General features: G+C 42.9%; 1 protein-coding gene across 4 annotated transcripts in view; it reads right to left on the reverse strand.

Moving 5' to 3' along the window:
* Window positions 1-27259, reverse strand: part of CAMTA1 (calmodulin binding transcription activator 1) — a 1244145-nt gene extending 1216886 nt beyond the window's left edge. For 3 of the 4 annotated variants that reach the window (XM_075279917.1, XM_075279916.1, XM_075279915.1), the window contains exons 1-2: window positions 27178-27259; window positions 12063-12181 (exon numbers count right to left, since the gene is read on the reverse strand). In XM_075279917.1, coding sequence (XP_075136018.1) covers window positions 12063-12181; window positions 27178-27202 — 144 coding nt within the window. In that variant the 5' untranslated portion in view covers window positions 27203-27259. Of the gene's footprint in view, window positions 1-12062; window positions 12182-26082; window positions 26987-27177 lie in introns of those variants that run through there. The other variant, XM_075279920.1, reaches the window with a different exon arrangement.
* Window positions 27260-27502: the final 243 nt, after the last annotated feature.

Raw genomic sequence — 27502 nt, forward strand, 5'->3', positions numbered from 1 at the left:
CTCCTCCCGACGTGTTGAGTGTTAGTTACACAGTCTGAGTAATAGCTTTCCAGGGGATAATCCAGGCTATTAACCAGGGCTGTTAACTAATAAGGAATTTAGTTTTAATATGTGGCAAAGTATTGTCCTGGCAAGGAGAACCTCATTTAGATACTTAGCGCCTCTCTTTATATCTATGTACTGAGCCGTCAAGCTCTTTAGATCTGTCAGGAGAACTTTTAGCCAAGTTTGACCACTAATCATGTTAATAAACACACTGGGCACGGCACGGACGCGATAAGGCGGCACACTCATTAAAATCAAGATCATCTGGAAGAGGGTGGAAAACACAAATTAAGCAGTTCCCTAAAACAAAGGAACACTTAAAAATTCACAGGTCCGCACAATTATTGCTCAGTGACTTTTGATTTTTCTTTTTAAATATAAAAGGTAAATCTAGAATGGTACAAAAAGCCAAAAACAAAGAATTCACTGAAAATTTCAATGTGTAATTATTTCATGTGAATTATTGAAAAAAAGCATGAGTGCCCAAAAAATTAAATAAATAAAAGTAAAAAGTAATAAAGTCCATTACTGCCAAGTTAGAGCTAGTTCACACAGAGTTCCGCGTGTACACAGTCCGTTGCGGCATTCCGCTCTGGATTAAGCCCAAATGAATGGGTCGGACCTTCATGCCGTGGCTGATTTCAGCCACGGAATCTGCTGCGTGATAGGACAGCTCGCTTCTTTTTCCCACTACTAGCTAGCGGAAAAAAGATGCGAACGGCTCCCATTGAAGTCAGGAGGAGTCATTTTTGGCAGCGGATTTTCAGGCGGATTCCGTGTGAACTAGTCCTTAAAGGGGTAGTTCAATAATCACGAGGTGGTAACATATTGCAACAATATACCTTTTTACCATACAACTGGACACCAATCTTGAAAATAATGGGGCTGCATATATATATATATATATATATATATATATATATATATATATATATATATATATTTGGCTGGAAAGCTGGTTTACTTAGTTGAATTGCATAGTAAATAGAGGTGAGCGAGTAGTATTCGATCGAATACCTCCCGGCCATAGGTTTCCATGTAAGAGGCCGAACACCAAGGGGTTCAGCGCATCAAATGTTCGACGTGTTTAACCCCTTGGTGTTCAGCCACTTACCCAGAAACCTATGGTGGGGAGGTATTCGATCGAATACTACTCGCTCATTTCTAATAGTAAAAGGTATTACTTATTACTGTAATTATTAACAAACAAACAAAAAAGCAGAGTGTGAACATTGCCTTACCCCCCGTCTTAGATACAAGTACATCAAATCCACTCACCCATTGTGACTGCCTTCCTGGGACAGCACAGCCGTACCCACATTAGCTCCTGGCGGGTGGTGACGGCTGTCAGACAGCTACTTCCTGTTTCAGGAAGTAAGAGCAGACGTGTAGAGCAGCAAATTAGATATTTCATGGGGCGGGTACTCTTTAACCCTCTCTTTCCTGCCCCCTCGACCAGGCGTCTGCCTAATAACGCTCCCACTTTCCACAAGCTGATGAGGCAGAAAGCACTTAGAGAAAGTTCAAGGGGTGTTGTAGTACAAAGTCTGGCAGCTCCGTTTCCAGATACCAATCTCTATTAACCTGGTGCTGATTAACAGTTGTCATTGCTATGAATCATAATCAAATGATTATTTATAAAGCTGAATGCTAAAGCAAGGACGGCAATTCATTCTCCTGTAACTCCGCCGCTCTGCCAACTTATTACATTCATTTCCAATAAATGGAAAGAGAGAGAAGGGAAAAGAAAGAAAAAAAAAAAGGTGAATAATGGACTCTCATTGCAAATTAACTTTCAAAATAATAATGCTGGGACTGGACGCCGCGAGGGTTATTTATATTATCTTTCTTTGGGTATTGACTGAAGATGGCAAAATATTCACAGGAGGACGCCATGGTATGAAGAGGTTGGTGCTTATTTATGGTGCGGCCGGGTGAGAACCGATAAAACCAGATCTCTCGCTGCCACTTGACCTGAATCTTTTCGTTCTTCACCACAAATACTCATCTTTACGGCATCTCTGGTCTCGTAGATTTACTAAATGAGAGCTCTCGGACATGGGAATCGATATTTAGAAAGTAAAACCATGGGGGCGATAGGCAATCCCAGAAAACACTCTGTTTTTACTATTTAATCAGTCCTTATTTATATGCCTGGTATAAAAATTAAGACTTACTACCTGCACAGAGATTTTGTTCTTCTACCACGACTATTGCTGATTTCCATTTTGACAGTTCCCATATATTTCACTTGTAAGCTCCTCACTTCGGTTCCAGGGGAAGCCGGGCTGATGTCACTAATGAACCACAAAGGCAGTCATTTGTCTGCCCCAGTGGTATCATGTACTTACATATTCCAGTCTCTGCTTGCTTTTATGAGCAACTTGCACCACTTTTTGAGAGAGAAATACAGGACAGAGCATAAATTACCGGGCCCCTTTTTATGATTTGAAAGGTAAAATCGATGCCGGATATAAAACAAGCTTATAGCTGAATTCCAAAAGGCACAGGAAAACAAATGGGTGTTCACCCTACACATGGCCGACGCGAGCAGCAGCAAACAAGCAGGTGCCATCAACAAGTAGAGCGAGAGGTAATGTAGGACAGCATCTGCAAAAGGATTTCCGAAAGAGAAGGGAAAACTCTGACAATCTAACATCAATGAGACCAGGGCATGTACATAGCCCGTAACAATCATAGAAAACCTGCCACAAGGATAAGAATAAAACATAGCGCACTCTCCAGATGTCTGCATCTACATAACATTGTACTGTAGAGGAAATGAGCATGGGCAGCTATCCCTATACCAGGAGGCACTGGTGGGGTAAATCCCACCCCATGTATGAGACCTTGATGGCACTTGGCAGCACTGTAAGTGACCGTCTGCTTCACCCCAAGTGTGAGAAGGAGCGCTATTGCAAGTCCTTCCTTACAACCGCGACCAGGCTGTATAATCTACATCAGACCAAGCGAAGATCACTCCGCACAGAAAACTAAATGATCCTGAAGTCTTCCTTCTTCCGTCTCTTACTTAGCTGCTATGGGCTCCTAGTATATCTTATTTTTCTCAGTATATGTGTGTCTCCTTCTGTACTATATTACTGTGTATTATACTGTATCTGAATTACTATGCTGCTGTAACACACTGGAATTTCCCCACTGTTGGGTTTCTTAAAGGATTATCTTATCTTATAGACTCCCTCTGCTGTACTAAAAGTAGTACCCCAACAAAAGTCATTTATGAAGTAGTGTCTGACCTACTAGGTTGGGAGAGCTAAGATTTTCTAGTTCGGTTAGGACTCAAGAGGAGAGACTACTGTTCCATTAAAGGGGTATTTGCAACTTAGATATTTTTATCATATTGACATAAAAACTTCTTACAGATGTGGGTGCCATCTTTTCTCTACCCTACTGCATCAAAGTGTAGTAAGAATGGATGAATTGACCGAAGTGAGCAGGGCACACACAAGACCACCTTTCTAATTCAGCCTAGCAGCGGTGGTCAGGGGCTCCCTCACCAGAAAGGACAAGTCGCTACCAGACACCTACTGTAAATCCTGTGGATGCTACAAAAATATCTAAAATGGAATACCTACTAAAACCTGCAGCAGAATGTGCCCATATGCCCGTGACCACATGCCCATAAGTTTCTGTGTGTACACAGTTTTATGGGTGCCCCATTTTACCAGTATACCAGCCCATGTTGCCGTAGAACCACACACTGTATGGCTCCCAATACATGAAGACCTAGCCTCAATCTATCTCCCAAGCTACCCATAACAGTACACTGGTTTCCTCTGTTGTATCTGTATGAAGCAAAGGTCTGGTTTGATATAATAAACGCACAACTGGGACAGACCATGATAACATAATGTCTCTCAGAGTGTCCCTGGGATACACGGCATAAGCATTCTCTCTCATGTGATGAATTTGGGCTGAAACAAGAGGCAGAATGTGCAGTTTAATGGGGCTCGAGTGGAGAGAACCACTTGAGAAAATGATGCGTTTCCCATAGGATCTCCGTCAGAGCAATCTCAATACCCTCTGCAACATCTTAGCGTATCCTCGGACATGTGATTACAGGATATTCTTCCTCTTTGTTACTTCTATGTTGGATCAATATTGTCCACTAATTACAAGACTTCTCCATGTGGGATGAGAGCTCTTGGGATTAACCGTCTGCTGCCTCTAGTCAGTCTCAAGGAAGGTTTAAGTAAAGCAAATACATCATAGAATCCAACCATTACCATTGATAATCATAGTCCCCATTCACTTTGGTAAGTGTAGACCGAGCAAAGGAAGGAAACGGTTAATCACCAATTCCCCGTAAAGGGCAAATACAAGTCAAAACGATCACCTGATACACCTAGTGGGATGAAGAAGATCACATTGGTGTAGGTGGATCTCAGACTACCACTGACTCCAGAATGAAAGGGTGATACAGACAGTTTGGTTGGTTGGATGGTTCAGAGATTGACAATACTGGAAATATAACACAATTTTCTTCACATTATCATTGATTTAATGTGTCATTTACAGGGCCAAATGCCAGAATAGACCTAGAGAAGTTGTAATCCAAAAGAAGACATTATATGTAGGAAATCCGTGTTTGTTCAAGATCATGTAGAGGGTTACAGGGGTCATATGCTGTAGTACTTTTTAACCTCATGTGGTATTTGCGTCCCGCAATCTCCCTAGATATCTCTAGATCTCTCTGATAGAATTCCTTTAAGCACTCTCATACCTTTATATAATACAGCAGAAGCATTCCAATCAAAATGGTGTTGATAAATGATATTCAGAGAGTGCAATGGTGGCATGGAAGAGTCTGCCAAGGGTCAATCTCCAAATCTGAATCTCTGCCGAGACCCCATCCCCTATACTTGATGGACAGCCTCATCTTTTAGTCTCCGTCTCCAGCATCCCTTGCATATTCCATGCACTGTACAACTTCTAAATCTGCCCGTGCCACACCTACACTGGTCAGGGCCCCCAGCATATCGTAACATACAGAGGATGCATTGGGCTAAGGTTCTGCAGTGATTCCGAACTGGAGACAGTCTGCCCTTGCAGACTTGGACACGCCTCCTTGCACCTGAAACTCATTTGCATATTTTGTAATAATGGTAGTTTCATGAAAATGGTTTGTCTATTCGACTATATAAAAGCAAGATGCTGCCTGGCATAATGACCCCTAAAATGCACAGCGCTTGGCTTGAGATGGATTTCCTTGTCACAGACTCCTTTTAATAAACCTCTGCTGTAGTTAGAGCTCCGTTTGCCTTACACAGGGCTCCGTATCCCTAAACTGAAAGGATTAACATTTTGGCTTCTTTCAGTCACCACTAGGAGGCAGTCAGGAGCTTACTGTGTACAGTATTATTATGGAGATCTGTGAGTAAGCAGTATGCAGTAAGATATCCCTAATAGTGGTGGCAGCTAGCCAGAATTTCATCATTTAACCCTGTGTATACAAGGACGCTCTGTATCCGAAGAACAAGGCTCTAATCCACATACAGATATATTAAGAAATGAATGGTAGATCAATTGAGATTAAAATAAATAACTGCGTTGAGGGGTGGACATTACCTTTCAAGGGATTATCCAGGATTAGAAAAACAATACCAGACAATCTATGAACAGGTGTGGCGCTGATTTCGGGGGGGAAAAAAACAGCCACGTTTTTCTAATCCTGGAGAATCCCTGTAGTGAATACTTACCACTGCTCCAGATGTGATAGAAATAGTATTAACATTTCCATATACAAACAAATGGAGGCTGTAAACAGGATCAGGGATCATACAAGGAAAACACAGACTTTCAATTACGTTCAGAATATGGTCTTAAGACACTTCCAAGGTGACGCTCATTTGGGAATAATTGCCTATTGTTGCCAGATCATCATCACTCAGCCACTTGTTTTACTGTAACCTTGACATTTCCCCCCCTGAAGAGAAAAAAATGAGAAGATAAAGGACAAACTGGAATTTGTGACTTTGTAGTGTCTGTCACTAAGCAACAGGATAGCTCCATGTTCACATGAGTACAATACGGCAGGGCGGCTCCTGGTGCTTCTTTCACAAACATACCTTCTCTGTCACAAACAACATATTAAAAAGAGGACACAACCTTACACTAGGCTTAGTCGCAACAAAAGCACGGTGGACACATGCTCCAATATATCCCTTTTCATTGCTTAGCTCTCCATATAAGTCTGTGAATTTATATTACAGATGGCCGATTAACCGATTATTACATGCCATACTAAAGGAATGACACTATGTCGGAACAGAACAAAGATGGCGGTCAGGCCTCAACAAGGGCCACTAAACTAATACGAGTTATGGCACAAAAAGTATTTATCCTGTATACATAGGAGAGAGGATAAATGGCTAATCAGTAGGGGTTTGCCCACTGAGGCTTGGTTCACATCTGCGTTTGGGCCATTTCATTCGCCTACCTACAAAGCAGCACTTTTCTCTCCGCATTTTTCGTGCGGAAACCGAACAGAAACCACATGGACCCCATTATAGTCTATGCGGTCTGCAGGCTTCCTTAGGCTTTTTTTATGCTGATAGGTTTCCGTTCGGTCGGGTCCCTAAAAAGACCCCCTAAACGGAAACCCAAAAGCAGTTGTTTATAGGGCCTGAGACACATACAGATCCTGAGAACGGGGGCATTTTCCTTCCCACGCACAGTGAGGCTTCACGTAGGTGGTGTCAGAGTGAAATCAATGAAATTGCCGAAGACTTCCAAGGTGCAGCCCCTCGCTATCTCCAGCCCTAACCTAGAAGTGAAGGAGCTCGTGATCCACAACCTGATGCACCAACGTTCAGACTGACATTGATCGCTCTCAGGATCAATGGTGGTCTCTGTAGTCAGACACCCACCTATCCTTTATCTGATGACAGAGGATAGATAACTTTAAAGGAGCTATGTGAAGAAACTCATTTTATGGCATGGTTCACACATTGGGAAAAAAAAACATAGCGTTTTACTTTTCAAGCAAAGTGCATGAGATTGCATTTCATCTGATACACACATTGCAAAAAAAAAAAAAAAAAGTAAGAAAAATCTTTTTGGTATGTTAGTTTTAGTTGTGAAGAGTTGTCCTCACAGACACCTACCTACAAAAAAAACGTGAAACTGCAAGAACTTTTTTTGTGCTCTGTTTCAGTTGCATTTTTTTAACATTGTTTATTAGCTGCATTTTGCCATGTGCGGCCTATAAAAAGATTTTCCGCCAGGAAGTGTAGAAATCTTGCAGGGAGCGCAGGTATTCAAGGCTGAGGAACCTGGGCTTACCACATACAAATCTACAGGGTAGGGCTCCTGTCGAAACTAGCTGCCTTACACAAAGACAAAGAAAGGTTAAAGGGATCATCTAAGGCACAGAAAGAGGATTTTTTAAAATATTTTTGTTACAGTTATGACTAAAAACAGACAACATGAATGGAATCAGGTTTTTTTTTTTTTAAAACACATCTGGTGCTTTAAAAATACAATAACTAAACAGTCAGCAGATTACATTTGGTCTATAATCCTCTGTCCGTCTTGCAAATCTACTTTGAATAGATGAAAAGCCAATTAGGACTAATTCTTAAATAAACACAAAGCGCCTAATCTGGATAAATTGGATCTCTGACCGACAGACATTACCCGCACAACGCCTCTGTGGACATATCAGCATGTAAAAGCCGGCCTGACAAAACTCCTACCATATGTACAACGAACACAGGTACAGATAACAATAGACGTTAAGCATAGGAACACCAACAAGTGTTATGGTTCACAACAGCTTGGATGAAATGACAAAACTCCTACCTTAAAATACTCTCATAAGTTCTACACAACATTGTAAGATAACCTGGAAGTGCAAAAGACAAGAAAGGCACTGAAGAAAAGCCTGGTGAGAGTAGCACCTTGGGGACGGATTTTCCTCTCGTCTTCCAGAATATTTGATAATCCGTCACTATTCGATTTGGCTACTGCCACACTGAAGGAGTTTTGGTATATTACTAGGGGTACCTAAAAACATCAGTCTAAGTATAACAGCGACGGTGAACCTTTTAGAGACCGAGTGCCGAAACTGCAACCCAAAACCCAATAATTTATCACAAAGTGCCAACACGGCAATTTAACCTTAATAATGTGTGGATCCACAATCGCACACTATTACAGCGCTATAATTTATAGAGCTTTCTGCTCCACTGTGACCTTCACACAGGCCAATCTGCTCCACAGTGACCCCACACAGTACAATCAGCTACACAGTGGCCCCCACACAGTCCAATCTGCTCCATAGTGGCCCCCACACAGTCCAATCTGCTCCATAGTGGCCCCCACACAGTCCAATCTGCTCCATAGTGGCCCCCACACAGTCCAATCTGCTCCATAGTGGCCCCCACACAGTCCAATCTGCTCCATAGTGGCCGCCAGACAGTCCAATCAGCTACACAGTGGTCCCCACACAGTCCAATCAGCTCCACAATGACCCCCACACAGTCCAATCTGCTCCATAGTGGCCCCCACACAGTAGAATCAGCTACACAGTGGCCCCCACACAGTCCAATCTACTCCATAGTGGCTCCCAGACAGTCCAATCTGCTCCATAGTTGCCCTCACACAGTATAATCTGTTCCACAGATGGGTGCCCAAAGAGAGGGCTCTGAGTGCCACGTCTGGCACCCCTGCCATAGGTTCACCAACACAGACCTATACTATATGTGAAATGCAATGTGGAGAAGTATACTAGTTATTGTACTGTAGGCACAACATATGGTTCAATCCAAATCACAGTCTACTTTGGAGGTATAGTTCAGGAGGATCTAGAGGTACAGTATACCCTCGACGGACTGACCAGACCTGTATTTAATAATGTAGCTTTTGGTAGAAAATAAAAGGTACAATAGCTTGATGGAGGCCAAATGGACACACTCTCTTTGGCCCTAACATGTGAATGAAGCCATATATACAAATATGATGCGAACAGTCCTATTTTTACAGTATTACAGTCTTATGTTGACAGAATAGAGAGCGAAGGTGTATAGCGACACACTGCAAACCAATAACAGCCACTAAATCATCTATTCATACTCTGCCAGGAAGAATAAAAGAGGAAAAGAATGACAATATTAAAATATATATATAAAATTCTGCAGCATATTTTTATAGAACTACTTACGGTATGTGGAATGCAAGTTACTAAAACAAACCTAATAGGAGAGCCGACAGCGACCCTTTACAATGTTATGTCTGACAGCACCAGCAGCACTGCCCATAGGAAACAACTAGAATATGTACACTTTAATTCTTCAACCCAAAATAGCCTTTTAATTACTTCCAAAAGTGTCAATAGCAGACTCCTAGCGAAGGTAAGCAAGTACTTGAGAAACAGCGCAGACCATGAAAGGAGACAAGATAATGTCTATCCTGCCATAGCCGCCGCGGCCGTATGCCCCTCCATGCATGGAGGATATTTAGATTGAAATCAGAGCCCATATCTTTTGTTTCAGGTCCATAAATCCGACCCAAATTTCTGTAAGCAAGATGTCTCCGGCTCCCTAAAGGTTTTAGTGCCGAGTATTGTGCTGGGGAAAAAAAGAATTGTGGAAAGTCATTGATTTAAATTAGACAATTTAGTCCATGACATTGGCGAGAAAATATGCTCTTCTTACAGCAACGAGACTGGAGGAATCGCTCTTTAGATGTTAAATCAAATTTTGCAATTTTTCCGGCAAATGAGGCATGCAAGCACATTATCAAAATCATGGCTTCCAAAATTAATCTGCCACTAAATAATTTATCATGCCGGTGATCTTATTGTAAATAAGCTAGAATGGCGATCACGTGGGGGCTCCGATCAGCAATTTATTGGCCGATATCCTTTGCCATAAAGCACTTGCTTAGCCGACTATATGAAAGACAGGCAATCATTAAAAAATAAAATGTATGGGGGGTGGGGGAGAAAGTCATTTGATACAAAACGTTCATCCGCTTCTCTGCTTTCTGAACCACAGGCCTTGGAAATACATTAGCAAGTTAAATGGAAGCGGCGTTACGTCTCTACTTTTTCTATAAGAGGTCAAAGTTGTGGGAAGGATTTACTTCTCGCTGCTTGAGTCAGCTACTTAGAACTACCAAGTAAGAAAAGTTTAGAAAGTTTGTCTCATGAAGACATAGGAGGGCAGCCAGGGCATATAATCGGGAGCAGCCCCATTACCAGCAATGCCCAAAAACAGCAGTTTTTTTAAGGGATACAGGCTGTCAGGATATGATGGACGTTGAAACTGCATAAAACAGAGGGACTACAAAAAAGAAAAATTGGGGATACCATTTGTCTCCATCACCCCATAAATAGGCATTCTCCACTTGGCCAAGCATTTGTTGTCAGGAGGAAGAGAGGAGCAAGACAACTCTGGTGCCATAGAACAAAAGGATCAGACAGATCAAATTCATCTGCCTGGTCCTGATCTCTCTAACATGTCAAATCAGGGGAGGCGGTCAATCAAACCCACCCAAATGGGCAGATTTAGCCAACATTTACCTAACCATCCGCGTCCAGTGTTAGGCTGTTACATAGCAATAGTCCATGCACTGCAATATCCTCCAGTCTCTCAACACCGGCAATATCCCATCAGTGCCGACAGCGATGACTGGACAGGAACTTCATCGTTGACCAGGGGAATGGTAATAACCAGGATGAATAACAGAGGAACAGTGAAATGGGAAAACAGGCGAATCCACGTGTCTGCTATAACAGATGTCAGGATCGCTGCCTGTAACACAAACCTGGCAATGTACACCATTGTATTACGGTCATTTATAAGTGGAAGGCTATCATCATTCTTGAACCATGATGTGTGGCGGTAATAGGAAGTCAAATGTCTAAGGGAAAAAAAATAAAAAATATAAAACTTGTATCCCTCTAAATATTTTAGTGCCCTTGCCATCATGACTGCTGGAGATGTGCTGCGGCAGCAATTGGTTGTTTGCGGAGACCGTGCATTTTTAAAACCACTTATCAGCTGAGAGATGCAATGGCTTCAAACATTTAATAGGTTCTGACTGAAAAGGAACTTAACCCATATGTCAAAGGATGGCAAGAGAAAACTATTACACAATATTACAGAAAATTACAGCACATCTAACTGCTCCCAGGCATGTTCTTAGGGCATGCGGTATTGCACAGGTCAAGAACAACCCATCAGGAGACTGATACATATATTCCGAATGAAAAAAAAATATAGGGATAAAAGACAATAGCAAATTTTGATGGAGGGGAAAAAAAAAAAAAAAAAATTAAGCTACTTCTTACACAACACCATTCCGATTTCCCCCAAAAATAAAGAAAATAAATTACTTATTTTGAGAATTGCATTATTATAAACATAATAATTACAAAAAAAAGTCATAAAAATAAATAAACTTAAGGGGGTCATATAAGATAACTGAGGCCTGACCGGAAAAAAAAAAAAGAATACTCAAGAGTCAATATAAATGTGGCCTAACAAGAAAATACAGTGAATATTCTATCCGCCTTACCAGATGACAACCCTGAACTCCACAGCAGCATAAAAGAAACTGAGAACCTTTCAAGACAAGCAACACATGACATGCCTGTTACACCACAGAGACCGTGTGTCCTTTATTCACAGGAAAGTCACCAGTCACCATATACAATTGCTCAAGGATCCAGGATTCACACCAGTATCCCTTGAGCTTCCTAAAGTCATGTTTCAGTTTTACAAATGGATGCCACGGTCTCAATGATCTTCTCTACTGCACCTAGTCACACAACTGGGACTTCCCAAAAGTCTAGGCATTAGGTTATGCCCTAAACATTCTTCAGACAACAAGATTATTTTGTTTCACTATTCTGCAGCTTGGACTTAGTTGGTCTTTATGCACAGTAGCAACGACAAAGTAACCTTCAGGCCAAATCCACGGCCAAGTCAAGACAGACCTCGGAGACACCAGATACATAGAGGGAAAAAAATGAAATAAAATATAAATACCTCATTAGTGTTCCAACGATGCCTTTCTTTTGGTAAGCTTGAACATTTTGGTAGACACTCGAGCAGCTTCTTGGGTAGAAAGATCTTTACATGACTGCCGTTGCTGTTTCCATGATCATCTAATGAGAGAAAGCAAAGGGATGAAGAGTTTACGCACATAACACACAGGGAGGTGACAAGAGACCGGATTCAAGGTATCGATAATGATGAAGCAGGTTCTGCACTACACAAGGAGATCACTGACTGATAGACTACAACACATATCTGATGAAAGGCTTCCGGGTATAAGAAATGGAAAAGCAATTCTATCTAATTCTCCTGCACCCATGTAATGTACTGCAGTGAGATGACTGACAGCTCTGCTCCTAGGCTCTATTGTGCCACAGTCCTGTGATGGGAGATCAGTGCACACATCTGCCAGTGCTGTGCTTAGCACTTTCATACATTTGGACCTGGATATTTCACAGTGCAGAACAAAACACCAATGGTCTAGAGAGCCTAAAAGGCAGCGAGGAGTGCAGAGTATACACATACATGTGTGTGCAGCCATGCTTCTTACAGGATTGAGAAATAGAAAGTTTTATTGCTCCTGGTGCCAGGATTGCCAGGGCACAGAATTCATCCCCTCTGCCATGAGCAAAGGCTCTAGATGTCTGCAAACATTCCTAGGGTAGGGGCTGGGCGAGTGTCCAGTTTGGAGTCAGTGGTACGGCACACACAGAAAACCCCCCTGGGAACTTACAAACCTGAGTGCCAGGAGCATTAACCCTAGGGTTTCTCAGGGAAGTAAGTGGCATGGTAGTCCGCTAGGTACGATTAAACCATTCCCGGCACCTATATAGATATCAAAATGACCCCTTAAGACCACTGTGATAGCCTTTTTAACATGGTGGGGAGGGTTCAAGATTCCTACATAAGTCTTAAAAGTCCCTGAGTGGTGTGAGGCTTCAGCCTATTAATACATCAGACACAGCCTTGTGCCAGAATGGAAAACTACGCCAGTCATGTACCTCATGCCAGTTTTCTGGCACAATCGATAAATATATTGTGCCGAGGCATCGCTACCCTGTTCTGCTTCGCTCACTTTTGCAAAGATTGGCGAACAAGGTGAAGAATGAGGGATGTGGTGCTTTCTGGGTGCAGGAAAGATGCGCCACAATCATGCCAGTCTATGATAGAAAACTGGGGTAGAGGGGTTAATAAATTCATCCATTCCATCTATGATATGAGGGGTTTTACCTATGTAGATTTCACATATCTCCTTAGCTCATCCCAATATCAGAAAAAGAGCTCATGTACAGAGTGACAAACAAAATCACAAGCCGATATCGAGGACTCCTTATTACATCAGCAGGTCTATATAATAGGGAAGAAAATGGAGAAACATCATGTCTTTCTTTCCTACGAAAGTATTATATGGAACTGCATTATGAGCAGTTGCCTTTCTAATACTGGAACATAAAAAGAGGAATAAAGGGGTGCGGGATGTGTCCCGCACCCCTAATAAGGCCATGGTGTGTCAGGTGGGCGATGTCACAGATCTACAATACAATTGTGTATATGACCATATCTATCAGTAACCAACAGGTTAACAACTCTAAATACAGAATATTAGGGGATCACATTATGAGTGGTTTTATTACTTGGATATCTTTATAGTCTTAGCATTTGATCACATCCACATATAAGTGGGACTGGGGGGATAGGGGGTGGGGGTTGCCAATAAAGCAGCGGCTAACCAGGCATTTTCCTACAATGCAATACTACACAATGATCATGTAATACAAGGATAGCTAGACTGCCAGAATTGAAGGCAGTCAAAGCATGGAAGCAGGTCAATGTTTATATGTGTATGTATTATATATAGTGCAGTGGGCCACATGCAGCAGTTGGGGCAGGACGCATCTTTTTAATACACACGCTCCATGCATAAGAATGGACTTGGTAAAGAATGTAAAAGTAACAGAATGTAACCCCCAGCCGCCCATTACACAATGCAGGGGAATGCAGTCTGTATCTTAACTACACAATCTACTCCAACACTTGATAGTTAGAGACTTAAATCATCGTAATGGCTTGTCAGAAAAAAAAAAAAAAGGCAAAATAACACAATTCCCAGAAAATGCCTGAATTACAAATATAATGGGTTTGATTACATTTTTTAATGGGACATTTATGTTGATTAAGTCTTTTAATAAACCCTCTTATACATTGGGAGTAATAATTTCCCTTGTTGCTCACGCTGTGGATACTTAGTAATAGAGGATACTCCGGATTTTATTTGTCCTACTGTACTTAATTAAATATACAATACGTGGCGAATGGAGAGACGAAAGTGACACCTCTGAGTGACAGCAAGAAATCCTCAACACATGGGGTGCTAGATCTGGGGTTTGGGTTATTTACATCCAGGTTGTATATAGCGTACAGTTCGTGATATATGAATTAAACAATGGCAGTATGAGACAGCATGGCATTGATGTAAAATAAAGGAAACCATGTGAGATGATATCCAATTTCGATATTTTTTTTATTATTATTTGCCCTGCTCTAGAATTTAGGGCTAGTTCACATGGGGCAAAATAGTCAGGATTTTGACGCGGAATCAAAATCCTGCTGCCTCACTGACATCAATAGGAGCCTGTCATTTCCTTTTTCCGTGAGTGGTTTGTTCCCGCTTGTGGAAAAAAGAAGCGAGCTGCCCTTTCTTCAGGTGGATTCCGCGGCTGACTCAGACTAGTCTCACTCATTTGGGCCTAATCCGGAGCGGAAAGCCACAACGGGATGCCAATGCACTGCACCGTCATCCCGTTGTGGCAGCCGCGACGGAACATGTTCACGGGGAACCTTGTGTGAACTAGCCCTTAAATAAATGCTTTGGCCCCCCCCCCCCCAACTCACCAGAAGGGAAATGAGTAAACATTTTGCCTTGGTCTAGCCAGTTTATGTGGGACTTTCCGTTTTTTTCCTTGTATGGAAATTCACGGCAGCAAGAGGTATCCAGGAAAAAAAAAAAAATATTATATATATATATATATATATATATATATATATATATATATATATATATATGTACAGCATATTTTATTCCCCAAAATGTTAATTCACATGTAGACAACTTAGTGGCATCCTGAATCCATGTATATCCCAACCCTCCTGATAAAAACCAAAGAGACATACTGTTAATGCAGGACAAAAGGAGCCTCAGATTTCACTCCACTTTCTGTCAGGGCGTTTTTCTGTCGCTGACTACACTCAGATGATTGGAGCTAGTTGGCAGTCTCTCACATCGCACATTCTAAGGCGCAATCAGACGCGGAATCCACGGCAAGAGGCTTCATTTTTCAGCATCCCGATTCCAGATATAAATTGAAGTCGATTCTGAGACCGAATCCACCTCAAAATCAGCTCTAAATTTCTCCAAGTAAACTTACCCACACAGGGAATCAGAACTGAGTTTATAGGATAGTTGCAGCAATATTCCACCCATCATCAACATTACCCAGCTATCGCCAGTCTAGAAGTTTCTAGAGCATGACAACAGTCGGTCCAGAAAAAAAAAAAATCATTAGTGTTCCTAAAGTTTATATGTGTGTTCTAGCTGTTAGATCCCAATATCAGATCTTATCCCTTAGGCCAGGTTCACATGGGGTTTTTTGGTTTGGACCAAAATACGGGTAGCTGCGATTGTACTGTATCGGCATCCAGTCACGCACTCCGCTTTGGATTAGGCCTAAATGAATGGGCATAGTCGGGAGGCAGTGTCTTCAGGCGGATGTCGCGAGGCGAATCCGCCTGAAAGAATGAGCAGGTCGCTTCTTTTTTCCGGGAGCCGGGACAAACTTCATCCAGAAAAAAGAACTAACTGGCTACCATTGATTTCAATGGGTGCCATGTTTTTAGTCAGGATTTTGAGGCGGATACGACCTCAAAATCCTGACCAAAATACCCCATGTGAACTCAGCCTCACACTGTGGATAAAGAATATATGTTTATGAAACCATAGGCTCTCAGTTAAACTGACTTCAGTAGCAGACAGCAGGTTAGTGGATGCAGCTTTAAATGTGACTAGAGAAATCATGTTGCAATTCCAGAAGCGTACAAGATAAATAAAGCAGAGTATTTGCAAAGTTGTATGCAGATTCCGTACAGACTTGATGTGTAAAATAATATTCACTTTGATGGGGTCATTGGCATGCAGGAGCGGGGAGATGACAGATATAAAGCAGCATAGCCAGCAGGCGAAGCCGTATGAGCAGTAAAGCAGTTCTGGTAAAAGTAGAGTCTTCCAGAAACACAGGAGCCGGACAGTAATCTGACAGGGGCTAAATGGAGCTGCAGAGCACAGGTCCGCACACCACACACTTGGGCCCATAAAAAAAAATCATTATGTTTTCTAGCAGATATTTACATCTAAAAATAGACAAGTTGTACTTTTATTTAGCCGGGATATCTCCGGCAGGCAGGAGAAACCTCTGAGACCCCACATTAATTACAAACAATATGAAATCCCGGGTAATTTTATGGCTTTCTTCATGCTCTCTGCACTTTATATTCCCCAAGGAGCCAACATGGATCATAAAATTTTACTGCGCACCACACCAAATCAAAAATGATCTTTGTCATCCACAAGTCTTTTTTTTTTTTTTTTTTTTGTTGTAAGTTTTCATCTCCACCGAGACTTCCAGACTGTATTTCTGAGCTTAACTGTAAAGGCAGTGTATATCCACCAGCTACATCAAGACTGGAGGGATCTAGTAACATGGCTGTTACCACCCAGTGATGAACAGGAGAAAAAAAAGGAACCTTAAAATAAGAAAAAAAAAGTCAAGAGTGTTGAAGTGGGTAATGGAACGTTCTGTCATGAATATCTGAAGCGGCTGTCCGTCCTGAAAGTCCCTAGTTGTTTGAAGGATCCCCCAATAGTGAGCTGATCAATAGTCCCAAACATAAGCTCATCTCTAGAGATGAGCGAGTACTGTTCGGATCAGCCGATCCGAACAGCACGCACGCATTGAAATGAATGGATGCACCTGGTACTTCCGCTTTGACGCCGGCCGGCCGCTTAACCCCCCGCGTGCCGGCTACGTCCATTCATTTCAATGCGTGCGTGCTGTTCGGATCGGCTGATCCGAACAGTACTCGCTCATCTCTACTCATCACCCATGGAGAAGCATTACATATTTTATACAAGTCAATGGGCTGTCCAGGTACTGTAATGCAAGTACATGCCAGGTACAGCAGAGAAATGGGGAATGATGGGGACAGTGCAGAGGAAGACTGCTCAGCTCTTACTAGATCCTCTATAGGGGTTAACAGGAGATGCAGAAACAGTGTAGCAACTGCTTAAGTTATAGACAACATAGCTCACTTGCTACACTGTTTCCAAAACTACCATTTACCTCAAGGAGAGTTACAGAAACAGGGTAGAACAGTCACATGCAGCTATTTTCATAACTCCTGCCTCCACTGCGCTGTATTCCTGTCTTTACCGATATAGGAATACCCCTTTAAGTGATTCTTTCTCAATAGCTACCGGTGTTTTATTATCCAGTACCTGCCATTGGGATAAATCTGCCAAAATTTAAGATGGTCACATGCAAGTTAACCAAAGTCCAAAACCAGTTTCAGACATCCGTGTTCAGTCAGGAAAGCCTAGGCCTTATGAGTCATTTTTGCCAGACTGAACGTGGCTTGGCTGAACTCACTGAATCACAGGGATCTATGGTGCTGTTAGTGACAGCCTGACCACGGGTCTACCATCTAGTACTCATGATTTCAGCACCGAATAGCTATCCCATTGTGATTACAGTGACCTTGGACTAAAGCTGTCCATACACATGAAATCTACCTGGCCGCAAACATATGTAGATGCCGCAAATGACTGCCAGCTGACGGTGAAAATACCGGTGTACAGTCTGGTCGTCTGTTTTGGACACTCCGTCAATCTGCGCAGATTCCCTATCCTGATCCAGCAGTTTAGTTGTTAATGTTGATGGTAAGAATAACCATAAAGCTGCATGACAGCGGTCCAAAATCTAAAGCGTATGGCCAACCTAACACAATTTTTACTGCTTTCATACTCTCCATGACAGATTTTCCCCATGCCAAACTTGTGCCATTCATACCATAGAGGAGTTGATTGCCAACTACCCCCCCCCCCCCCATGTCACTGGGGATGGAGAAACGCAGAAGTACATGGATTTCCAAAACAACAATCCGATAGAAAGAGTATTGTGTACGGATCAGTAGCCATAAATGAAAATCACTGGGCACCAGATGATTGCTTTGGCAACTTTGCCACCCAGTGCGCAGTAGTGTGGCCGTGCGCCTGTGTAACCCATTTAAGCCTAGGTTTACATCTGCGTTGGAGTCCCCAGAGACTACGCTACAGATTCCATCCAAAATCAGCAGAGAGAAAAGTCCTGCACAGTGGGAACCCGACAAAGAACTGTCAAACCCCATACATAGTCTATAGGGTCCGTGAGTAACCACTATTTCAGCTGACGGGCTCTCCGTCTTTCAGGTCTCCATGCGGAGTGTTTTACAAGAGTGACAATTTGAGATTGTCAAAAGTTCAGCACCTGGACACCAACATACACAGGACTCCGTTTCCTGGTAAAAAGCTGCCAATTGTTGTGTGGCCCGGGGGATGGACCACCCATACTACCGTATTACTATAAGACGCACCTAGGTTTTAGAGGAGGAAAATAGGGAAAAAAATTTTTGAAGCAAAAAATGGTAAAATATTTAATATATGGGAGTTGTAGTTTTGCAACAGCTGCAAGGCCACATTGACAGGTGACCCTGCAGCTGTACGGGGACGCATAGAGTGTTTTTTTTTGCGGGGCCAGAAGTACTTTTTAATTATACCATTTTGGGGAATATCTATTTCTTAGATCACCTTTTATTGAAAAAAAAAAACCGGTGGTTTATGATATATGATTTTCTACTTTTATATATATATTCTAGGGACAGGAGGTGATTTAGAACTTTTATTTATTTCATATTTTTATTTTATTCCCCCCGGGGGCTTGAACCTGCGGTCGCTTGATTGCAAGTCCCATAGACGGCAATACAACTGTATTGCCGTCTATGGGCCATTCTGTCTATTAGTATTACGGCTGGTCATAGAGACCAGCCATAATACTAATACAGCAGTGACAGGCCTGGGAGCCTCATTAGGCTCCCGGCTGTCACCCGAACAGGTCGGCTCCTGCGATATCGCCGCGCAGGAGCCGGCCTGCAACTTTACAGGTACGGGGCCGGTGGGGACCGGCCCCGGGGGAGAAGGGGCCGCTGATACTGACCCGGCATCCGCTGTACTAGAGAGGCGGATGCCGGGGAGGGATAGACGCCGGGGCCTGAGACATCGCTGCCCTGCCCTGCATGAAGCCAGCGGCGGGGGGACGGAGGAGCGGAATAGCAGCATCACTCCTCCCGCTGCTGGCTTCATGCAGGGCAGAGGAGCGCAGCGATGTCGCAGGCCCTGGCACCTGTAATGGCGTCTATCACTTGCCGGCTTCCTCCTCTCTATTACAGCGGATGCCAGGCGCCACATTCGTACTATAAGACGCACCCTTCTTTTCCCCCAAAATTTTGGGGGAAAAAAGTGCGTCTTATAGTCCGAAAAATACGGTAATTTCATATTAATGACAGACTCTAAGCAAAGATCATTAATTGTCTAAAACTAGGTTCACACTAGCAGACTGCTAAAATAGCGGTCATATACAGAGCCAGGCAGACGCCATTGTAGTCAGGTGTCTGTGGTTTCTAAACTGAAAGCAGTGGACTAAAAAGCCCTGCAGACAGACTTTTTTCATCTGCGAATTTGAGGCATATCATGTGACCGAATCTCCTAATGGAGACCCTACACAGATGTGAACATAGCCTGAGACAACCCCTTTAAGTGTGGCATATAAGCCACGAAGATTCATGTGGAACAATTTACAGAAGTATCCTAGTGAAAGTGATTTAAACAAATCTGATCCGGCACGTGAAATATCCATGAATTGTCCTGAAGCACAACGTCAATTGATATTGCAGATTTCACAAAGTGCAATGCATAGAATAAAATCTACGAAAAACATGCAGAAATTACATTATGTCCCGCACAATGTGGCACAGTCTGTTGCTGTGGATTACAAGATTTTCCACTGTATGTGTCACATGTAGACATACAGTGCAATGTGAACTGTGAATAGGTCACGGCGCTTGGCACCTCCAAACAGCTGATCAGCAGGGTTCTCTGCTGTAAACCCCTACTGATCTTTTATTGATGACCTATTCAAAAGAACAGATCATCATTTTTTTTTTTTTTTAAAAAAGGGCATTGTTGGAAAAATACAGGAAGAGCTGCACACAGTACTTAAAAAAAAAATGGAGGTAAAGTCGTGTGTGCGTCTCTTCCTGTATTTTACCAACAATGACTAATTTTTATTTATTTTTTTAACTATGAAAGTGAATGATGAAGGATGCAAAAAGAAAGTGCTCCGCCTACAACTTTAATTCTGTGAACATTTCAGTCCATTGTTCTGATCCTATCAAAGATTAGAACAGAAGCCGTGCAAATGTAGCCTAACCTCTAGCAAGCAAAACTGGAAAGACAACTGTGATGAATAGATAGATAGATAGATAGATAGATAGATAGATAGATAGATAGATAGAGACTGAACTACTTTCTCCCTATACTCTACATCAGTGGTTCGTGTACCTCAGGGGGTCTCGGGGATATACACTATGGCTGGGAACTGCTGCTCTGGAAGTGGCAGATATAGTGAGTGCTCAGGTTCCTGGGATGCTAGTGTCACCCAAACCCCCCTACCATCTTTAAATACAAAGGCACAGTGGCTGCCAAGCAGAGGTAGGCATCATATGCCATTGGGGTAGAGTTAAGGGAGTGGGTATCCTCAACAGCAGCGGGTAGTGTGTACTGAACAGATAAATAGCTTCTGATTTATGATCTGAGGAGTGAAAAGCTGGACGCAAGCTAAAAAGACCCTCAGAACTTTAAGTGTGTGTCTACCAATACATGCCCCCACAAGTAAAAGGATGTGCTTAGCAAGTTGTTTCCCACTTGAGATGGGAGAAGTGATGGGGAGAAATACAATTTCTGTTGGGGGTATTTTACAAGTGGTATTGGTTTGAGAAAGGCAGCACTATAGGACCCCAATCCCCTGCATTTAGTCATTTACTTCTAGATCACATTGCAGTATTTGGATGTTGCCTAGTCACAAAATTACCCAATATTAAGTTTATAACAATCCTTCTGGTAAAAGTTTGGCCTCGCGGGATCTTCTCTTTGAAAGCCATCACCTTCACAATATCTGCCATTTTGGCACATTATCCGCATTCAACAAGATAATGACATAATTACTCTGGTATCTAACACACAAAGCAGCCTGACCTTTTTGATGATGCATGGCAATAGCACAAAGGGATTTATTTCCCACAACCCCACACATTTTTTTTCAAGGCAATTATTTCCTCTACAATAAAAAATCCCAGCACCTAAGAAAAGCCAAAAGGCAGAACATGACAGAGGAGTCTCCTCTCAGCCAGTAAGCACTTGTTACAATTATAGACATGGATCGCAACCTATAGATGTGACATTAAGGATCTGCTCTCACCGCAAGTGACTGCAACACTGGAACGCGTGTCCTTATGAAAATAATAACGTTAAAATCTGTTTTACAGGCAAATACTATCTATTGTCCCCTGTTATCAGCTATTTCAGGTCAGGAAGGAACTGTTCTGGTCTGCAATAAGATAACGGACAGGAAACCAAGGAAAATCCCTATATAATAATATTATATCACTCAGACTGGGTTCACATCTGCGTCAGCAGACTCTCTGTTGGAAACTCTGTTTCAGAGTCTGCTGAAAATCAGCAGGGGAAAGAAAAAAAAAGACTTTTTTTTTTCTCTCTGCCACCTTTATTTTTGAAACAGCAGACACCAGGGGAACCCCACTATAGTCAATGGGGTGCGCCGGTTCTCTGTGTGTGACTGCTGTTCTAGCGGTTTGGCTAGTGCGAACCTAGCGTGAAATAACATGACAACTTTCAGTCAAGATGGTGCAAATAATAAATGAGAAATAAAAGAAACGGCACATGGTGAAACAATGAGAAAGCCAAATCAATATTTCACATGGGACAGTCTCTTCTTCAACATACCCAGAAATTATCTCTAAAGGTATGTGCACCCATATTAGCCATCTTGGACTCTCCCCTAGCCCATCCGCTGTGATGTACAGCAGCAGCCGACTGACTGGGACTTAAACAAACCTGATCTACACGCTGAGCAAAAAACAGACAAATTGACCTTTGGCGCAGGTTTTCACACCGCAGAATGTCAATTTATGCTGTGGGTTTTCAATTACAGGTGGTCTTCCACTAGGACCCTAATGTAGAAATGACAGGTTTCAGCTGTATACGTGCAGCATTTTATAACAAACCGAAGGCCTCATTGGTCTGCTGTGTACATTTACTGTATACACAGGAAAGCTAATGGATCCCATACTGACAGGGAGTGTGTCGGGCACTATACAGCAGGGTTTGTTCATTTTTGGTATTTTTATTTCTTTTTTTTTTTATTAATTATATAGAACAGTGCAGAAGACTGCCACTCTATACTGAAGCAATGCAGTGACAAATACCACTGTGCCCTCCATCACATGCAATTCATAATATATATTTAGGTGTATATAGTAATATATAGAGTTACCCTTAATTTTATTTAACACATCTTTAAGGGTCTGTAACCCTAAAATTATAAAAAGTACTAAAAAGAAGAAAGCTCCCGGTGAATCTTATGCTGGCAAATTGTCTGGCCACTGCATGGTTATAAACTTAAAGGGTTATACATACCCCTTTAAAGTTTGATAACACACATGCATTTTAATTAGAAATATATTATTATATGCTCATCCCAGGGCCTGAGGGGGCAGAACAAAACAGAGGAATTCCCATTTACCAGACGCCTAGACATACTCTGAGTCTCCATTCTCCAGATAGCTGGGGATCCCATTATTCTGATCCTTAACTATAAGGCATATCCTAAGGATTTGCTAAAGATGTCTCAGACTGAAATACCTCTTTACCACACTTTAAAGCCTTGTGTGTGTCCCCCCCCCCCACCCCAACGTTCCACACCAGACATAACACAGGGCTATTGGCTTTGCTTAAAGTGTTCTATTAAATTAAGTCACACTGAAGGATACATACTACAATCTATTTACACCGTAAACACAGAGCACACGACTGCCGTATTTGCTGCACACACATAGCTTGTGTCGAGTCCTATAAGAAAATGAAAAATGGCGCATTCGAAAACCACATACATGCAAAAGTCCGGTTACAGGCTCTTCCCCCCACCCCCTCCCCTCGGAAATCAGCACAAGAGACGAGCCGTCTGCCCGGCATTAAACAATCCCGTTTGCTATTTTCCGATCTGTTCATAAAACGGCATCATTTAAGGTAATTAACGAAACGCTAAAGTAGATATTTATCTGTGCTGATGGTTCTGATACAGAGCAATGTATAAATAATTGATATTAATGTGGAGCGGGCAGGACTGACACAAGGCAGCTGATGACTGAGGAAAGGGATTCCCTGCTTTACATTCAGCACCTTGGACAGCAACCAGGAAAATCTCCACGCACTGGGCTCTATGGAGAAGAACAAGCAGCACAGATCAGTGGTCTCCAACCTGCCGGAAAACTACAACACCCAGCATGTCCTGATAGTCGCACACTGTCAGCACACACTGGGCATTGTAGTTATACAACAGCCACAGGTTGCAAAGCAACCCCTGCCATAGACAATATACTAAGAAACCAGTATGATGTCACTCAACCCATTCGTTCCCAAGTTGCTCCTATCATAGGATCCCTAGCTTATGAGTAAGGTCTGGACAGAACTCAACTGTTACATATATCGGATAATGGAATGGAATGCAGCTAGCATGCCATCACTGCCGCCCATAAAATGATCTGAAACCTCCAAGTCTACGCAGTTTAATCATAATCCAAGCAACGCTGCCTTCACATTACACTAAAGTATGCAAAAAACATACAGCCAAAGCCACCTCGCACGTTTCTGTCATTAAATGCAGGTAGGGGGAGGGGAGTCATGGCATCCACTGGGCCAGACAGACATCGGAGCTCTGGGTGAGACGGTTACAGCAATATCTGTCCCGAAACGCTTGTGGGGGACAATGTGGGAAGTTTGTGCGCTGACACGTCGGTGGCTGGAGTTCTAAAATCTGAAACTTTTCCAATACATTATTAATTAGAAAATCCTGATTATTATTTTGCCGGCAAGCGGCCCTGCTGCTCTATTTTCCTACGTCGTCACCGCCTCATTTATTTACTAGGCATGTAAGGAGCACCTGCTGACGTAATCGTGTAGCAAAGCTGAATCTTAACTCTTTCTTTGGCGCACCAAGGTAATGCAGCAAACACACCTGCAATCCTATGAGAAAAGGAAAATGAAAAACAAACTCAGCTCTGCTACATCTATATGTACGTCATGCTGTTCCTACTCACTTTGGCCTGGGCTCCTGCATTCTGGACCGCGGGCTTGTTTTCAGCCATGCAGTCTAACTCTACCTCAATCTGCATATTATATGATTTACTCTATATATATATATATATATATATATATATATATATATATATATATATATATATATATATATATATATAGCGCTTCAGATGGCATGGCTTTACCGCGGTAATTTCAGTAAACACAACTAAATTCTCTGAACTATAAGCTAGAGGAATGCAACAAGAGAGAGACCATACTGTGTCCTTAAACAAACTGGCCAGAACTAATAAAAAAAATTTTTTCTATAAGTAATAAATAGAAATGAATTGAAATGTTTCCAATTTTAAAAAGCAAAAACGCCAAAAAATCCTCAGTACTTTATTCCTAATGCCCAAGTCCTACCCAACCGTCATCATCATCAGCATCCAAGAGACTTCAGAATGGGAAATACCATCTATACGAGAGTACGTCGATACTAAATCACATGGCGAGTCGAATTAATCGAACGCACCAATTAAAACATACTTTGTGGTTTCTGAAGTTAAAATGCAAATGTGCCATTTTTCCAGAAAAAAAAAAAAAAAAAAAAAAAGCATTTGGGGGGAAAAAAAACATAATCAGCATGTCTATGGAGGAAGTGTCTTGATAGTGCATCACTACCCCCTTGTGGATTTGAGATATATTGTTACCTCAGCTTATCGAATTATCTCTTATTTTGTTGGACTCTTCAAAAAAAAAAAAATTAAAAAAAAAGGTTCCTAGTTATTAAAGCTGCGTGTGATAGCGTTAACGCCGATTGGCGAAAAACGAGGAGAAAAATCGTTGAGTGCAAAATGGCCGAGAACTGCAAAATAAAGGCGTAAAGGTTTACCAAAAAGCAAAAAATAAAATAAAAATCAAACTCGCTATAATAATTACATGTATAGAAAATACGCATACAGTGTTGCGATCACCCTAGACCTCCTCCCCTATGGGAAGAAGCCCCTATAGAGTTAGTGGATCCCCAGGTGGACAAGGATCTCGTTTCTATATTTTTCTATAGGCTAGATGCATATAGACAGTACAAAGGGGCAGGTGTTCGCTTTACGGCGACATAAAAAAATATGTTGTTTGATAATTATGGGATATGATGGGATGGTAGACGAGCAGTGATGGCCGAAGCGGAGGAGTTCAGGAATATTCCACAGCAAATCACACCAGTCTGGAGCGTCTGGAGGTGCCATGTGCTGCTGTTTTGCAGTGTGTAGTAAACTTGATGCTCATTTTGTGGAAAGTTTGCTGGATTATCGAAGAACGGTACGCCTGATCTAAGCTGCTGACATCTACCACCCCCCTCCCCATTCAGCCAGCACATGCTTCCTGCTAGGGATTATTAGAAGAGCCCCCAAATACACCAGATCAATACAAATGAATGATACCCCCACCCTCCCCATGCTATGATTGGAGTCTCCAAGCAGGTGGGTGACCATTTACCATACTTTCCAGGTGTCTGGCGCCGACTCTGGTTGCTTAAAGGTCCTTCCACGAGGTTATTCATTGACATGACGAAGAGGAGGTGATGATGATGTCGTTGACAGTGGTCGTCCAAGGAGCCAATAACCCGAATATAGGTACCAGCCGAGGAAACATACCAGGGGACCCTTGCCCTTGAGTTATAAGAGCCCAGCAAGGAGTGTAGGTAAATAAGGCGAGGAGTTAGTATACGTCTTGTAGGCAGATATAGGAAAGGGGCTTACACTCTACATCTCGGAGTCCACCTTAAGACAGATGGCTAAGGTGGTAAATTAGAAATTGGGAGGTAGACACACAAGGGGATAAATGAGGGGGGTATGAAAGACACCAAGGGATTTACAAAGGTGACAAGGTGGCAAATATAAGGAGGGACACAAAGATTATAAAAAGGAGGAGGGCAAGTTTCGGGCTAAGAAAAATCGAAGACGACAACAGGCGACCAAAACGAAGAGGAAGACCAGGCTTGTATGGTGGAAGCCAGTGATGCTCAGATGTGACCCTTCAGTGACCCGTCGATGGCAGCTGTCACCCCACGATGTCGGTAGACCCCTTTAGGCTTGGGATGGAGACAACCCCTGAAAGCTGTAAGCGATGGTCAGCGAAGAGCCAGGGCACAGGCAACACGGAAGAAGATGATGGTGCTTGGAAGGGGTGATGCCAAGAGCTGACCCCTGGGTGACCCAGGTGGTTTTCACCCCAAAATGTTGACAGCCCCCCTCTGCTTGGGCAGGAGACCCCGTGCTTGTAGTATAATGGGGGGGTGACAGCACCAGCTCCCCCCAGCCTCCTTCTCCTCAATGTGTCCAAGTGTGAGGGGAGCGGTGTCAGTAAAGTGTGCCCACTCCTCCTGCTGCTGCCGCTGCCTCCTCACACACAGCCCTCCCCTTCTCCTCCCAACCGCCTCTCTCCTCTCTCCTCACCTCTCACACCCGCCTGTCTCCTCACAGCCCTCCCGGCTCCTTCAACTCACACACACATTCCCTCCCCTTTGCTCATCCCCCGGCCTCGGAAAGCACAGCCATCCCTACAGAAAGTGTAACGTTCCGCGCTCTTTACCTTCCGGCTTGTTCTCGGCAGCCATTTCCCCTCTGCGCGCCACATCCTCTCCTCCTCGCCACCGGTAACAACCAAAGCGCGCTCCCGCTGCCGGACTAGATGGGCGGGGCCCGGGTGTCCAAACCACGCCTACCTCTAACTCAATGCTACCAAGTCGTCACGCCGATCATATTGATTGACGTCTCTATGGCCCAATAAGATGCCTAGTTGACAAGCCCCTTGCAACGGTGGGGCGGGCAGCCGTACGTCACGCACCGTGTTGACTCTTCAAGCTACGCCCTCGCTATAGTGCCCTTCAGTCACGCCCTCATGAAAGACACTGATT

The sequence above is a fragment of the Leptodactylus fuscus genome, chromosome 6, assembly GCF_031893055.1.
Source record: "Leptodactylus fuscus isolate aLepFus1 chromosome 6, aLepFus1.hap2, whole genome shotgun sequence".
NCBI lineage: Eukaryota > Metazoa > Chordata > Amphibia > Anura > Leptodactylidae > Leptodactylus > Leptodactylus fuscus.